The 15,479-nt window shown below is 35.9% G+C and overlaps 1 protein-coding gene across 1 annotated transcript in view; it reads right to left on the bottom strand.

Moving 5' to 3' along the window:
• Window positions 1-8,879: 8,879 nt before the first annotated feature.
• The window catches only part of LOC110461389 (transmembrane protein 132C-like), a 90,652-nt gene continuing 84,052 nt past the window's right edge, over window positions 8,880-15,479 (bottom strand). The window contains exons 8-9 of the mRNA XM_021514839.1: window positions 15,010-15,198; window positions 8,880-14,516 (exon numbers count right to left, since the gene is read on the bottom strand). Of these exons, the coding sequence (XP_021370514.1) occupies window positions 13,386-14,516; window positions 15,010-15,198 (1,320 nt within the window). The 3' untranslated portion in view covers window positions 8,880-13,385. The remainder of the gene's footprint in view (window positions 14,517-15,009; window positions 15,199-15,479) is intronic.

Here is a 15,479-nt window from a genome sequence, read left to right as displayed (position 1 = left end):
AGGTTTACCCAGGGATGTTAAATTCCACCTGCCCCTCTTTAGGCTGTTATTTTTTTAATGTTAGATCAAGAGAAAGTTATCAATATTTAATTCCAAAATATAGGTAGGTCTCACAGGAGTCTTCCAGTTCCCATCCTCGATATCCAGGGGTTATACCCCCTTTCGCTCTCTACACCCCTGGATTATGTCATAGCAAAAAGAATACCTTCAATATAAAAATTTTGCTATGGCCTATTCCAGTGGTGCAGAGAGCAAAAGTGAGTGTAAGCCTTGGATATCGAAGATGAAGTAAAACATGACAGTAGAAAACAAGGAAAATCTAACGAAGAAAATTGTGGAAAGATCCTTCCAATGCTCCTTGAGAATATAGAAAAAAAATTTGAACTCTTAACATAGAGGATGGACACATTGCTGCTAATTTTTTTTATCTTGTTCTTAAAATGAAACGAGCACAACTATGGGTTAAGAGAAAATAACAACTTAGATTTGAAAAGGATTCCTCCAGTCCTCTGAGAATAAGTAAGAAATTATCGGACAGCTGTGTCTTGTATTTCAATCAGTCTCGAAATAGAACTTTAGAACAGGAGCTTGAGTATAACTAGCTGCGGGAACCGTAGCTTCTATGTCCGTTTTTTTTTTTTTTTTTTTTTATTGTTATCGGACCATATTTTATGGTCCGATAACAATAAAAAAAATAAAAAATCGGACATAGAAGCTACGGTTCCCGCAGCTAGAGTATAACTTGCAAATTAAATTTGAGAAATATAAGTCCAAAACTTTTTTTTAAATAGATAGTACAATGAATCTTGAACTGTTATAATCATAGTTAGCAGTCTGGTGTCTTTTTTTTCCTTATCAATTTTCACTGCCAAAATACATGATGGCCACCAGGCAGTCATCTTGTTTTTTAGCTCACCTGGCCCAAAGGGCCAAGTGAGCTTATGCCATGGTGCAGCGTCCGGCGTCAATATTTTACTTTAAACAACTTCTTCTTAATAACCAAAAGGCCTAGGGTGATGATTTTTGGCCAGAAGCAAACTAGGATGAAGGGCTACCAAGTTTGTTCAAATAATTGACCTTCTGAGTTCACCTATTTTCAAGGTCACAGGTGTCAAATATGTTAAAAACTTTAAACAACTTCTTCTGAATAACCAAAATGCCCAGAGTGATGATTTATGGCTAGTAGCATGCTGGGATGAAGGGCTACCAAGTTTGTTCAAATGAATGACCTTTACTTATTTTCAAGATCACAGGGGTCAAATATGTTTAAAACCTTTAAACAACTTCTTCTCAATAACCGAAAGTCTTAGGATGATGATATTTGGCCAGTAGCATGCTAGGATAAAGGGCAACCAAGTCTATTCAAATGAATGATCTTTACTTATATTCAAGGTCACTGGGGTCAAATATGTTTAAAACTTTTATACAACTTCTTCTGAATAACCAAGAGGCCTAGCATAATGATATTTGGCCAGTAGCATGCTGGGATAAAGGGCTATCAGGTTGGTACAAATGAATGACCTTTACATAAATTCAAGGTCACAGGGGTCAAATATGTTTAAAACCTTTAAACGACATCTACATGTTAATTAGCCAAAGGCCAAGGGTGAAGATATTTGGTCATTAACAGGCTGGGATGAAGGGCTACCAATTTTGTCAAAATGAATGACCTTCGCCCATATTCAAGGTAACAGTGGTCAATATATGTTTAAATCTGTAAACGACTTGTTCTGTATAACCAAAAGGTCCAGGGTTATGATATTTTGCCAAAAGAATGCTGGGTTGGAAGACTTTAAACTCTGTTCAACCTAATGTCCTTGTTCGACTTTCAAGGTCACAGGCGTCATATGTTTAAATCTTTTAATAGGTTCTTATGAATCAAACACTGATATTCTGCCTGTAGCTGTATTTTAGTCCACTTTTAAGATTACAAGTGTGAGATTAATACCAGGTGAGCGATTCGGGCCCATTGGTCCAATCAGTCTAAAAATGAAACCTGCACAATGAAGGACTGGGAGTAAATCGGGCAAATTCAGATGACAAATTTTAATTGGCAAATCCAAGATGGCTGCCATATGGTCAATCATTTCTTCACCTGATCAGTCAACATGAAACATACACGAACAACAGACAAAAGGAAACCTGCAGGAGAAATTGGAGAAAGAAACAGCAGTTCTAGAGAAATAGTGATAACAAGAATTGTTTACAGAAGAATATCCCACCAATTGCTGAATGGAGGCTACACATATCTATTATCTCACCACCCTGCACTTCTGTCAGTACATACTATTTATATTCAAATAAAAAAATGGTTAACATAAACCTAAAATTTCAAATTAATTCTGTAGGAGTTGTCTTCCCTGGGATATACTGAGAAGATATCAATGGAATATTGGGAACATGTTGTTTTTGCATCTTTTTTTACATGATGCGTGTAGAAAATAAGTGGATTATCTTACATGTACTCTCATTGGAGGCAGATAACATTAAATATGCTGTCGCTTATTAATTAGTGTATTCACCTAAACATGATTCTGTCACTTGTTCAAAACTAGATACCTGTAGTCAAAAATTTTCATAAATCAAGTTTTGAATTGTAGAAAGTATTTTCTTTGTGTATTCCATTTATGAATCAATCTTTAATGAGTTGAATATCTCATCGTTTTGAACTACAATCAAGGTCTGTCATAAGGAAAACATTAAAATTAACAAATACTAATTATTAGTAAAAGTCGAACAATTACCTGTACAAGAACATCGAAATTTCAGGAGTCGTTTTAAAGGGCTGGTCGGGGGGAAAATTACAAAATAAATGGGTCTAAATGCGTTCTGTGGACTTCCAAAAGTTAAACCACGGCTATATGATGGTCGAGTTCTGCTTGCAATGTCAAGTTATGACCACTGAAATCTCGGGGAAGCCCCGCGTAAATTTAGCGCAGATCTATTTATATATGTCATGTGGTTGTTTCGAAAGTGAGGCAGTGAAGATAACAATAGCACGCCGCAATGTGCCATGTCAGACTCAACTAGCGGACAAGACAGCAATACTAAACGTAAATAATTGTTTTCAAAGGTCATGTATGATGCAAGTGTAGTATTCCTACCTATATGTTGTTATATATAACGGTATTAATACCTCGTGCCTGTCATGACTTGCATGCATCTTTTTCTTTCGCCGCAATGTTTACATTTGGCCTTGTTGATGACGCACATGGGGTAACATTACATCACTGATCTGGGTCAATTGAGAGTTTTAGGCTGTCAGGTGACGATTTAGGATTTCTTTAATATAATTATAATTTTTACTCTAAGGGAGTGAATTTCAACAAAATTTGAATCAGTATATTTCAAAAGAAAGTATTTTAAACATGTGTAAGCCATTTTAGAAAATATGACATTTTTTCCCCGACCAGCCTCTTTAACATCTAAGCATACAAACTACAGTGTATAAATACTATGCTTTTTGTTCTATTCAAATTAAATCTAATATTTATAGATTTCAAATAAAAAGACGAGATTAGTTTTTGTGTACAAAAACATCTCGTCTTTAATGGTTTAAAAGTTATGGCCCGGACACATTCCTGATATCTTTGCACTTATTTGACCTTTGACATATTTTTAGAAAAACTTTGTCATCGCTTTACCAACTTCATTCCTCAACAGACTTTTATGAACATTAATACAAGTGTTTGATATGGCAATGCCTTGAACAACTTCTCCTTTCGGGTTTCTACTTGAAGGTCACTGATACTATTTTAAGAAAAACGTTATCTGTCTATCAACTACATTTCCTCCTACATATGTCACAATGTGTGAATGCGAAGGGGTTTGTATCACTTGTAATGCCCTGTTTGACCTTATCATTAAAGGAACTGCCTACTGCTAAATGATGAAATACATATATGAACAAGTTCTAATTGAATTAGGGACCATTACAGAAGTCATCAAGGCTGACCCCATAGTTCCCAATGATGCTTGGATAGAGTTTATATATAATTACAATGCCATCATATACTTGCATACTAATTAAAGTTTAAGCTAAATTAGACACAGGTACCACCTTGGTGTACACCTTTAAATGTTTGAGACAATGTTTTTTACCTTTGACCTTGAAGTTAAGACCAGTGACCTAATTACACTGCACGCCCGGACATCATGTGTGGATGATGAAGGGATACATCAAGTTTCATCAAGATATCTTTAACAGTTTAAAAGTTACGACCCGGACAAAATCATATTATAAGAACTAGTAATAATACAATTTGTTACACTTCAAGTGAATTTCTAGCTATTTGATTGGTTAGGAGAAAATTAAACAAAAATCTCTGTCGACCTCCGAAAATACATTGGTTTAAGGGGCGCAGGTGATATTGCCATGAGACAGAGAAAAATATCACATGCACGAAAAATGTGCATTCCGGGTTCTTCACAGTGGCCATTTTTCACCGCTTTGTTTCCCCACCGTGATGGTCACAAGAACGTTTGACGGCAACAGCCAATTTTATCAAGCGCCGTTGCGATAGCGATTGTTAACACCAAACTATCAACAAACAAGATGTCATTATCGAGGTTAGCTGCCCTTTCTGAGCTACATATGGATGTGTAGATTTTTTTTTTTTTAAGATAAATATTTATTTAAAGACTTGGTGTAACAAAATAGAAATGAACAGTTTAAACAGAATCTCAAAGATGTTCAGAGCTAAAGTATCCATATTTTGATTTTTAGCCCACCATCCATCTGATGGTGGGCTATTCAAATCACCCTGCATCCATGGTCCGTCTTTAAACAATTCTTGTTATCGGTATTTCTCCAGAAGTACAAGAGGGATCTTTCTCAAATTTTATATGTAGGTTCCCCTTGGTCCTTAGGTAGCAGAGTACAGTAGAAATGGCTTGCCCCTAAAAATAAAGGGCATGTCTTGGATAAACATGGATAGCGCATTCATCCTGCACAACACACCTACATATATATATATATATATTTATAAACTACATTTTGAATACAGTTTTTAGCTCACCTGCCCGAAGGGCAAGTGAGCTAATGTCATTGTGCGTCGCCCGTCAATTTTTCCTTTAAACAACTTCATCTGAAGAACAGACAGGCCTAGAGTCATGATATTTGGTTGAAAGCTTTGTTGGTAGGAGCCCGACAAAGTTTGAGAACTAAAATGACCTTGACCTACTTTCAAGGTCACATGGGTCAAATATGTCAAACACTTCAAACGACTTCTTCTGAAAAACTGAAAGGTATAGAATCTTTATATTTGGCTGGTGGGTTACTTGGATAGAGCATAACAAAGTTTGAGAATGAAAATGACTTTGACCTACTTTCAAGGTCACAGGGGTCAAATATGTCAAATGCTTCAAACAACTTCTTCTGAAGAACTGAACGATATAGAATCTTTATATTTGATTAATTGCTTCCTGGGATAGAGCCCAACAAAGTTTGAGGATGAAAATGACTTTGACCTTCTTTCAAGGTCACAGGGGTCAAACGTGTCAAACACTTCAAACGACTTCTTCTGAAGAACTGAAAGGTATAGAATCTTTATATTTGGCTGGTGGCTTCCTGTAACAGAGCCCAACAAAGTTTGAGGATGAAAATAACCTTGACCTACTTTCAAGGTCACATGATTCAGATATGTCTAATGATTAAAACGACCTCTTCTGAAGAACTGAAAGTTATAGAACCTAAATATTTGACTTGAAGCTTCCTGGGAAAGAGCCCAACAAAGTTTGGGAATGAAAATGACCTTGACATACTTTCAAGGTCACAGGAGTCAGATATGTCAAACTTTTAGAACAACTTCTTCTGAAGAACTGGAAGGTATAGAACCCCTTAATATTTGGCTGGTTATTTCCTGGGAAAGAGCCAAACAAAGTTTGCGAATGAAACTGACCTTCCCTTACTTTCAAGGTCACAGCGTTCAAATATGTCAAACGGTTCAAACTACTTCTGAAGAAGAATTAAAAGGCATAAAATTATAATATTTGGCTGGTGGCTTCCTGGGATAGCTAGAGTTCACCAAAGTTTGCGAATGAAAATGACCTCAACCTACTTTAGAGGTCACAGAGGTCAACAACATTTTAAAGGATTTGTTCTTAAGAACTAAAAGAAATGGATTCATAAGATTTGGCTGGTAGCTTTTTGGAATAGAGCAAACCAATTTGAGAAGGAAAATGACATTGACCTACTTACAAGGTCACAGGAAAACATATATCAAGCAACTTCTGAAGAAGAATCAAAAAGCATAGAATCTTACAATAATATTTTGCTGGTAGTTTCAACAGATGGAGTCAACAAAGTTTGCGAGGGAAATATTTTTAGTGCAATATAATATTTAATGGGTATGACTGCTTTAAAATTCAGGTGAGCGATATAGGCCCTCTTGGGCCACTTGTTTTAAAAGAATGATTGTTTTTCCAAAAAGTGATTTCCCCAGATTTGGGACTTGGGAAACCATGGTTACCACATCAAAAAACACCAAAATATGCAAAATATCATGACTTTTAACCCAAAATTTGACCCCCACAAGTAGATTTTTTTCTCTCTTAAAACCTGTCTGAAATTAAATATCGCCTCTTTGGTAACAGAAATACTCACGTTTACGATAGGTCATTCCGGTGGATTTTTCACAATATTTACACACAGATTAGTAAATGCCCAAAACTGTAGTATCAAACCAAATTCGATTTATTTTTTTGAAAAATTATGAAGCCCACATAGTCAACTTCATCATCTATATGCCAATTTTAGTGCTGATTTTTTTTTTTTTACTTTTACAGGGGTTATTCATTGTATAAAAATATCACCCATGGCCACCGTACGCTACTGTACTCTGCTACCTTAGCTGTGCAAGGCAATTTTGAGACTGATCGGATAAACAACATGGCCGACAGGTAGCCATCTTGGATTTTGATAGTGAAAGTTTGTTATCGCTATTTCTCCAGAAGTACCGGATGGATCTTTCTCAATTTTTTTTGATGTAGGTTCCTCTTGGTCATTAGCTGTGCAGGGCAACTATGTCGCCGAGACTTGATTGAGAGTGATCTAAATACTTTGCAATATACCCTTTTTTTGGTAATGTAGGTATGCTTCAAGTGTCATCAAGATATGCTTTACTATTCAGAGTATTGGGGAGATGCAGGGCTCTCAGTAGATCACTAAAAGCAGGAATAATCCTGGAGGGGGTCAGTTGCCCCTCAGAACTGAAATTGACACCTCCATGTTAAAATTTAATTTTAATTTTACGTAGAATGGCCCCTCTTAAATTTGATATTGACTAGAAATTGCTGAAATGGCCCACTCATCTTCCAGGATTTTCCCTGTAGAATTATGTTTTTGATTCTCAACAAGAGGCCTGAATCGCTCACCTGGTATTAATCTCTAGTGGACTAAAATAACAGCTACAGGCAGAATATCAGTGTTTGATACATAAGAACCTATTAAAAGAATTAAACATATGACGCCTGTGACCTTGAATGTCGAACAAGGACATTAGGTTGAACAGAGTTTAAAGTCTTCCAACCCAGCATGCTTTTGGCAAACTATCATAACCCTGGACCTATTGGTTATACAGAACAAGTCATTTAAAGATTTAAACATATATTGACCACTGTGACCTTGAATATGGGCAAAGGTCATTCATTTTGACAAAACTGGTAGCCCTTCATCCCAGCCTGTTAATGACCAAATATCATCACCCTTGGCCTTTGGCTAATTTAGATGAAGTTGTTTTAAGGTTTTTGACATATTTGACCCCTGTGACCTTGAAAATAAGTAAAGGTCATTCATTTGAACAAACTTGGTAGCCCTTCATCCTGGCATGTTACTGGCCAAATATCATTATCCTAGGCTTCTTAGTTTTTCAGAAGAAGTTGTTAAAAGATTTGTTAATACAATTGACCCCTGTGACCTTGAAAATGGACGAAGGTCATTCATTTGAACAAACTTGGTAGCCCTTAATCACAGCATGCTACTGGCCAAATACCTTAACCCTAGGCCTCTTGGTTATTCAAAAGAAGTTGTTTAAAGGTTTTAAACATATTTGACCCCTGTGACCTTGAATATTAGTCAAGGTCATTCATTCGAACAATCTTGGTAGCCCTTCATAACAGCATGCTACTGGCCAAATAGCATCATCCTAGGCCTTTTGGTTTTTGAGAAGAAGTTGTTTAAAGGTTTTTAACATATTTGACCCCTGTGACCTTGAATATAAGTAAAGGTCATTCATTTGAATAAACCTGATATCCCTTTATTCTAGCATGGTTCAGGCCAAATATCATTAGCCTAGGCCTCTTAGTTATTCAGTAGAAGTTGTATAAAGATTTTTTAAGACAATTGACCCCTGTGACCTTGAAAATGGACGAAGGTCATTCATTTGAACAAACTTGGTAGCCCTTCATCCCAGCATGTTACTAGCCAAAAAGCATCACTCTGGGCATTTTGGTTATTCAGAAGAAGTTGTTTAAAAGTTCTTAACATATTTGACCCCTGTGGCTTTGAAAATAGGTGAAGGTCATTTATTTGAACAAACTTGGTAGCCCTTCATCCTAGTTTGCTTTTGACCAAATATCATCACCCTAGGCCTTTTGGTTATTAAGAAGAAGTTGTTTAAAGTAAAATATTGACGACGAACGCTGGACGACAGACGACTGACGGACGGACGCTGCACCATGTAAGCTCACTTGGCCCTTCGGGCTAGGTGAGCTAAAAATGAGTTTTCACTCTTGGGTTTGAAAACACATACACATATCTATTTAAAATATGTTGTGACTCAGCAAATTTCAAGGAAATGTTGATGTGACTTCTGAAATTGCTAAATGTCAACGGCCGGCTAAAAGCCCTGACTGACATAATAAACAACAAAAGCAGAATAATTTCTTCTTAAAAATAACAATTTTAATAATGCTAATTCCATATATGGTACAGGTGATGGAGTTTAGCAGTATAATATACATACATCATCAAACATATACAAAGCCGTATACAAACAACACAGTTGATTTCACAAGCCAATGGTGGGACATTGTACCAGACCAGTAAGATCTCGTTGGTACGTAACAAAAACACAACAAACCCTTCTAGGGGCCTCGTCACAATTCCCTTGGGGTAATATAAAGGACACACAGCCCCTTTTGGGGCGGGTCACAGCTAACTCAATTTACACTGATGTAATTCAAAAACATTCAATTATGCTTCAACAACATTTTCACCACTTTTGTGTTAACATCATACATTGCTAAATACTTGTAAATTCAATACATTGATCTGTTAAAACTTACTAGAGATCTTTTTTTGTTACAGATATTAAGAAATTCAGAAAAACGTATCAATTGAAAAGCATTGAAATTGTACTTTTATTTTTGTACATATAGCAGGGATGGTGATTTTTTGGTCATATTTTTGATTATATCAAAGAATTCAATTTTTATCAAAATGATCTTTAAAGTGACAATAACGGTGGTCAGAAAGAGGACAGAGTCTACTAATATAGTACAACCTCTGAAATACCGATACACAACGCTACATCTAGTACATTACACGATAGGGAGTTGAAAAAGTATCATGATTATTTACACATATGACGGGAAACATAGATCTATGTTGCTGAAGATGAAACTAATTTACAAAAGATTCACGGGTCAGATAGAGAGGTTGTGTGTGTGTTTGAATTAAATTCAATTAAACTTGTTACCCTAACAATGATAATCTGAAAACGTTGCTTCCTAGAGGGAAATGTTCAAGATAGAATATAACTTGGAGAAACCAAACCTGGATCTCGAGGTTCTTTAAGTGCGTCTTTCCACAAATTATTCAGGAACGAAAATACTCCAGGACATAGTTGTTTGACAAATTGCTAGGGGAAATATGCAATATTTAACCTTATATAAATGCACAATAACCATGATTATCTACAAGAGGGTACATTTGATACATAAAACAGCTCCGTCTTGCAATGCTAGAGCGAGCTCTCTCTCTCACACAAAAAACATAACAAATATATATATATATATATATATACTGTATATACAAACAGCAACTATCAGAGTGGTTTCAAAGCCATATTAACAAAGCAAATAAACATTAAATATTCCATTTTCTAAATTGCACATGAAGCATTTCATTAACAAGGTACATCAAAGTAAATCGTTTAAAAATTGTGAAACATACACCAACAGACGGGAGAGATACTTACAATTACTTTACACATAAACAAAAATTGTGTAACGAAAGAAAAATGGTTTTAAAATATTTGTCATATCACAATGAACATATTTCAACATAGCTTCTGTTTCTAAATGAAATTATTTAAAAATCCGATGTTTTAAAAACAAAACTTCAGTGACAGAACACAAACCGTAGGCAGTATTTTAAACTGGAGTTATGTCCCTTCCATCAGTAAAACGAGCAGTGCACATGGGAAGAAAAAAAGCACCAGATTTGTTTTATTCTTTTTATTCTTAAAAGTTAAATAAACCCTTTAACTTGTCTGAGATTCTTTCTGTGATGTTGGTATTTGACCAGCAAACAACATGTCAAGCACTTAAATACCACTGACTCCACATATTGGTAAATATTTTTCTATAATCAGATCTAAAAGCTAATCTATTGAACCAAGAAAAATGTCTCTAAATATTTATCAAAAAAACCAAGGATTAATTCATTGCTAAAAACTAATCAATCGAAGGTGAATTCAGCTGGCATTGCCTTCATGAACTAAGATAGATTGCATTGAAATCTATTTGCAAATATACAAAAGAAAATCATCTGTAGCAAAATGGCACATCATAATTAATGGTTATGCATTATGAAAACATAGGTATACTGTTATAAATACATATACAAGCATATAGATTGATCATTTAAAACTACTCCATCTCGACCTATATTTAGTACAAGGAATCAACACTTCACTCATTCTTATAAAATCACACTTACAGTCTATCATGAAGACATCTCCAGCCAGTCGTTTGGGATTTGTATAACATGATATATAAAGAAAATAAAAAATAAAATTTTCTGACACCGTTATAATTTTTGTTTAACAATGTTGAAAATCATGACAATTATTGAATTTACTTCATTAACTAGAAGTATTTTTAATTAATTTTTTTTGAGATTTTTTTTCTGATAATAGTTTAATTTACTTCATTTACTGAAAGTGTTTTTATTTTCTTTTTATAAGTTTTTTTCTCTGACAATATCATCATTGTTCAAATGGATAAATGAGGAGAAATACTTTTCAAACAGTCTTATGCGACAATGGACATGGCTCAAAGATGCAAGTACATATCAACTATGTACAATAACAACTATGACATCTAGAATAGTACACAGTTATATACCAAGAGGGAAACGGCTATGAAATGTGCACTGGTTGACCCCTGAAGGTCAGGGAAACTCGAGGGTCAAATGTCAAAGCCAGTATCACAAGTATCATGATTGAGACCTCAGGGTTAATGTGAAGCCACTAACAGTGGTCAAGGCCAAAAGGTCATGCACCATGTCAACATCAACTTCCATGTTTGAAGTGACCTTAAGGTCAAAGTTACTGGCACATGACCTTTGATCCAAGGTCATGACAAACATTTTGAAACAATATGAAACTGAGTATTCTTGACTCCAGGTAAAGTACACATCCTGTTATATTGTGTGTTAATATGTCAAGATCTGCATGGTCAACTAGACACAATATACATATAACAGATATACCACTATAATATATACACCTCCCACTCCAAGCTACACTGATCGATCGAATCAAAGCTGGTACCTCTCTTCAATATATAAATATGCTGCTAACAAACCAATGCTGCTAGTACAATGTAATAAATAATGAATAAATAACAGTGACATCACAGTGTGACACCCTTCTTCAACAAATACTCTTCCACTTGCTTAACTCATTCACCCCTGAAGTTTCATAATGAAGTATTCCACCCTTTGAATTGGATGAGTTCAAATGTGTCTTCAGGGGTGAATGAGTTAATGGTCAGTGGTAAAATGTAACTATATCATACCTGATTGAGATTTAATTCGCAATTGAAAATTTGAAAATGTATAAATTTCATTAAAAGAATTGTGCTTTATGAAATTAAATTCTGATATTTTTTTTTTTTTTTAACTTGGTACCTTAATCATAAATTCTATTTTGTAAACAAATACGATCATAAAAAGTGGTCATTTGTTTTTGCCCTAGGCTACTTCAATATTATTAAACTTGTCAAAATCTTATGTCTTTCTCCGAAACACTCATATAGCCTTTTGTTTATTTGACAGTCTGTTTCAATAGATACAGGACAACTTTTGGATATTTTAAACATATTTTGAGGAGCGGAGGACGATGGGCATGAAAACATAGGTTGTGGTGAGGTTAAGGTGATGTGTTATGTTACATGACTATAAACATGTTCTAATATAAATGTCTGCAAATAATGTTTAAAAGTGTTGTACATGAAACATGAATTAATATGACAGATAATTGGCAAGCTAACTTTGGTACACATATTTCTCTCTCAGTATCTTGGGTCGTGAATTGAAGCAACAGGTGATCATAATATGCATTTCATTTAATTCACAGAACAATTTTTCTCTTCTATAAATTTCTCAAATAATTTTTTTCAACACGAGCACGAGCAAATAACAAAATCCATACATATGTAATTATCATATAATTTGAATCATCATCACCTTATAACACTTACATTCATCCAATCGTCATGGTAACAAGGTGTATTTGTCCAATACCAAATTTGATTTAAATTATTACTGGTATTCAAATTTTTTGAGGGGGGGAAGGGGGGTGCAAAATGTTTTCTTTTGATCTTCCTCAAAAACATTTGCCATGTTTCGCAAATGTAAAAGATGTCCCTTTACTCCTACAGTTCATAAAGAGCAAGTCAGTATCCAAGGGGTGTCATATCCTATTGCCTAGCCCAAGAGGTAGCAGGCTTACAATTATTGTGTCCAGCAAATATTGCCGGTTAGTTTTTGCAGTAATCACAACACAGATGGAAGCACTCCCTATCCACAATCTACTTCTTGCATTGATCTTGTCTTTTTACAAACGCAATCTATCTCGAACAAAAAACTAAATTCTTTAAGCGTTCATCAGATCTAAGTCTTCAAGATACACAAGTGTTTTCCTGTTTGAATCACTAACTCCTGACAAAGTGAATATTGTCAGACGGTCAGCAAGGAATTGGCTTAATCTGTCAAATCTTTCAGTTTTGGAACGTATTGTCACCAGTGTCAGATAGCCATATTTTAAAATGAACAAGTATTGTCTTACATATATATTCATAACTTTCATCCACTTGCGACGAAAAACTAACATCTGTCGCACACAAAAAATGAAATTTGTCAATGATTGTTGTGAGAACTAAGCCGTCGACTCTTTGAGGTTATCGAAGTAGTCAACGAGCTGGTCATAGGTCATGCCCATGGCCTCATAGTCCCACTCCGGGTCCAGGTGCTGCTGCAGCTGACGATGCTGGTTATTGTTCTCTATCTCCTCGCCTACTGCAGACGTAGCGTTTGAAGCCTCCAACAGTGGATTTGCCGTGATACGGATGCTGCATTCCGACCCTTTTATGGTTGACACAAAACTGCTTCGATTACTGGCCTCAGCTGAATTTTGTCCACTGCTGTTTTGACTACTTCCACCAGCCACTGGCGTGTGGTTACCATTGAAGTCCTCGGCTGGCATCAGCGTCTGTGAACACTTAGTGTTGATGGCGTTACGTTCCAATGTAGCACGCCCTATCCACACCCAGTCGTTAGCTTGGGCTACAGTCTCCAATCGCTTACCTTTAGGTACATGCTTGCGTTTATAACGAACCATGAACACAATGCAATTGACAAGAAACACACAGATAGCTACACAGAACACTGCCAGCAGGACATACATTCCAATTTCCAGTGGAGATAACATAGCTATTTCCTCCTGGCGAACAGGTTCTTGTTTTGTTTGTGGACTTTCCTGAGTCCGCAGATTCTCAGCCAGGTCAATACCAATAGGAATTACACCAGAATCACTTTCATCTTTTTTCGAGAATTTCTTTCCAAATTTACCATCCATATCTATGTTTTTGTCTTTGTCACTGATACGTGGGAAATCGTAATGAGACTTTTTACTGTTGATACTGATGCCGTGAGAGTCTCTTCGATCACTCGCTCTATTATCGTCGTAGTGACCATCACTGACCAGGCGATCATGATATAAACGGTTGCCAGGAGAGAAATCAGAATCCACGACTACGTAGCTCACGGATACAGACCTTGACCTTTTTCTAGCACATTCGTTACCCAGCTTTAGCATGACCTTAAGAAGTTCCCCACGACCTTGACCCAATGCGACGATGCGTGGCTGGTACTGTTTGGTGTAGGGGGCCATGCCAATGACGTAGTGGTTAAGAGTGGATACATCCAGGACGTAATCTTCCCCTTCCACTTTCTCCAGGGGGAACTGTGTGCCGTCGGAATATTGTATAGAAATGTCCAACACTGCCTCCTGTGAAACAAACAGGACAGAAGGTTTATTTATAGGAAAAACAGTATTTTTGAGTAAATGGATGCACCAGAAAGTTGGTAAATGTTAACTTGAACTGGTGAAGTAGGTCAAAGTTAACTGATGCAGGAAGGTACGTCAAACTTAATTTTACAGGGAAAGTAAGTGAAAATTTACTTTACACAGAGCTACTAGGCCAAAGTTAACTTAATAAGGGAAAAGAAGGATAAACATGTCTTAAACTCAGGGAAGTAGGTCAAATTTAATTGATAAAAGAAAAGTAGGTCAAGTAAGCTCCCATACAAAATAACTTGTGTTCATGCATTTATCCAATCATTGTTATTGGTAAGTTAAATATTGCTAGAATGGCATCATAAATCCCCAATAACTCATTCACCCCTGAAATTTAATAATGTACTATTCCAACCTTTGAATTTGAAGAGTTCAAATGTGTTTTCAGGGGTGAATGAGTTAAACCTGTCTGAAAAACACTCACCTGGTACTTGGTGTGCAGTCTACCCTGTATGTGTGAGATTGCTGTCAGGGCTCCAGGGATCTCATGAGAAATGTGGATCTCTAGAGTTATCCCAGTAACCAAGGTGATGATGAGTCGCTCGACTGAAACCTTGTCGTTGCTGACACGGACCTCCTTACCACCAATCAGTCTACGCATCGGGGTCATAACCTGATTTAAGAAAGATATAGCAAATCAGGCAAATTGTCTTGTGTGAATATCCAATAAATTTACCTAAATTATTTCAAATAAGTAGTACCCGGTACATAAAAAAAAAAAAAAAAAAGTAGTACATAAAAAAAACAATGTCTAGAAGCAATCCAAACTCTTGAAAAACTTTGGTATCAGAACTGCACAAAGGGACAGAACTCCAATACAAGACTCCATCTCAGTATCCGACACTCTAGAATCCCAAGACGTACTTACATATAAAATTTCGTAATTTTAGGTAA

This window comes from Mizuhopecten yessoensis, unplaced genomic scaffold (genome assembly GCF_002113885.1).
Source record: "Mizuhopecten yessoensis strain PY_sf001 unplaced genomic scaffold, ASM211388v2 scaffold10603, whole genome shotgun sequence".
NCBI classification, from domain to species: Eukaryota; Metazoa; Mollusca; class Bivalvia; order Pectinida; family Pectinidae; genus Mizuhopecten; species Mizuhopecten yessoensis.
The sequence above is the reverse complement of the archived record's forward strand: the minus strand, read 5'-3'. Positions and strand labels throughout refer to the sequence as shown.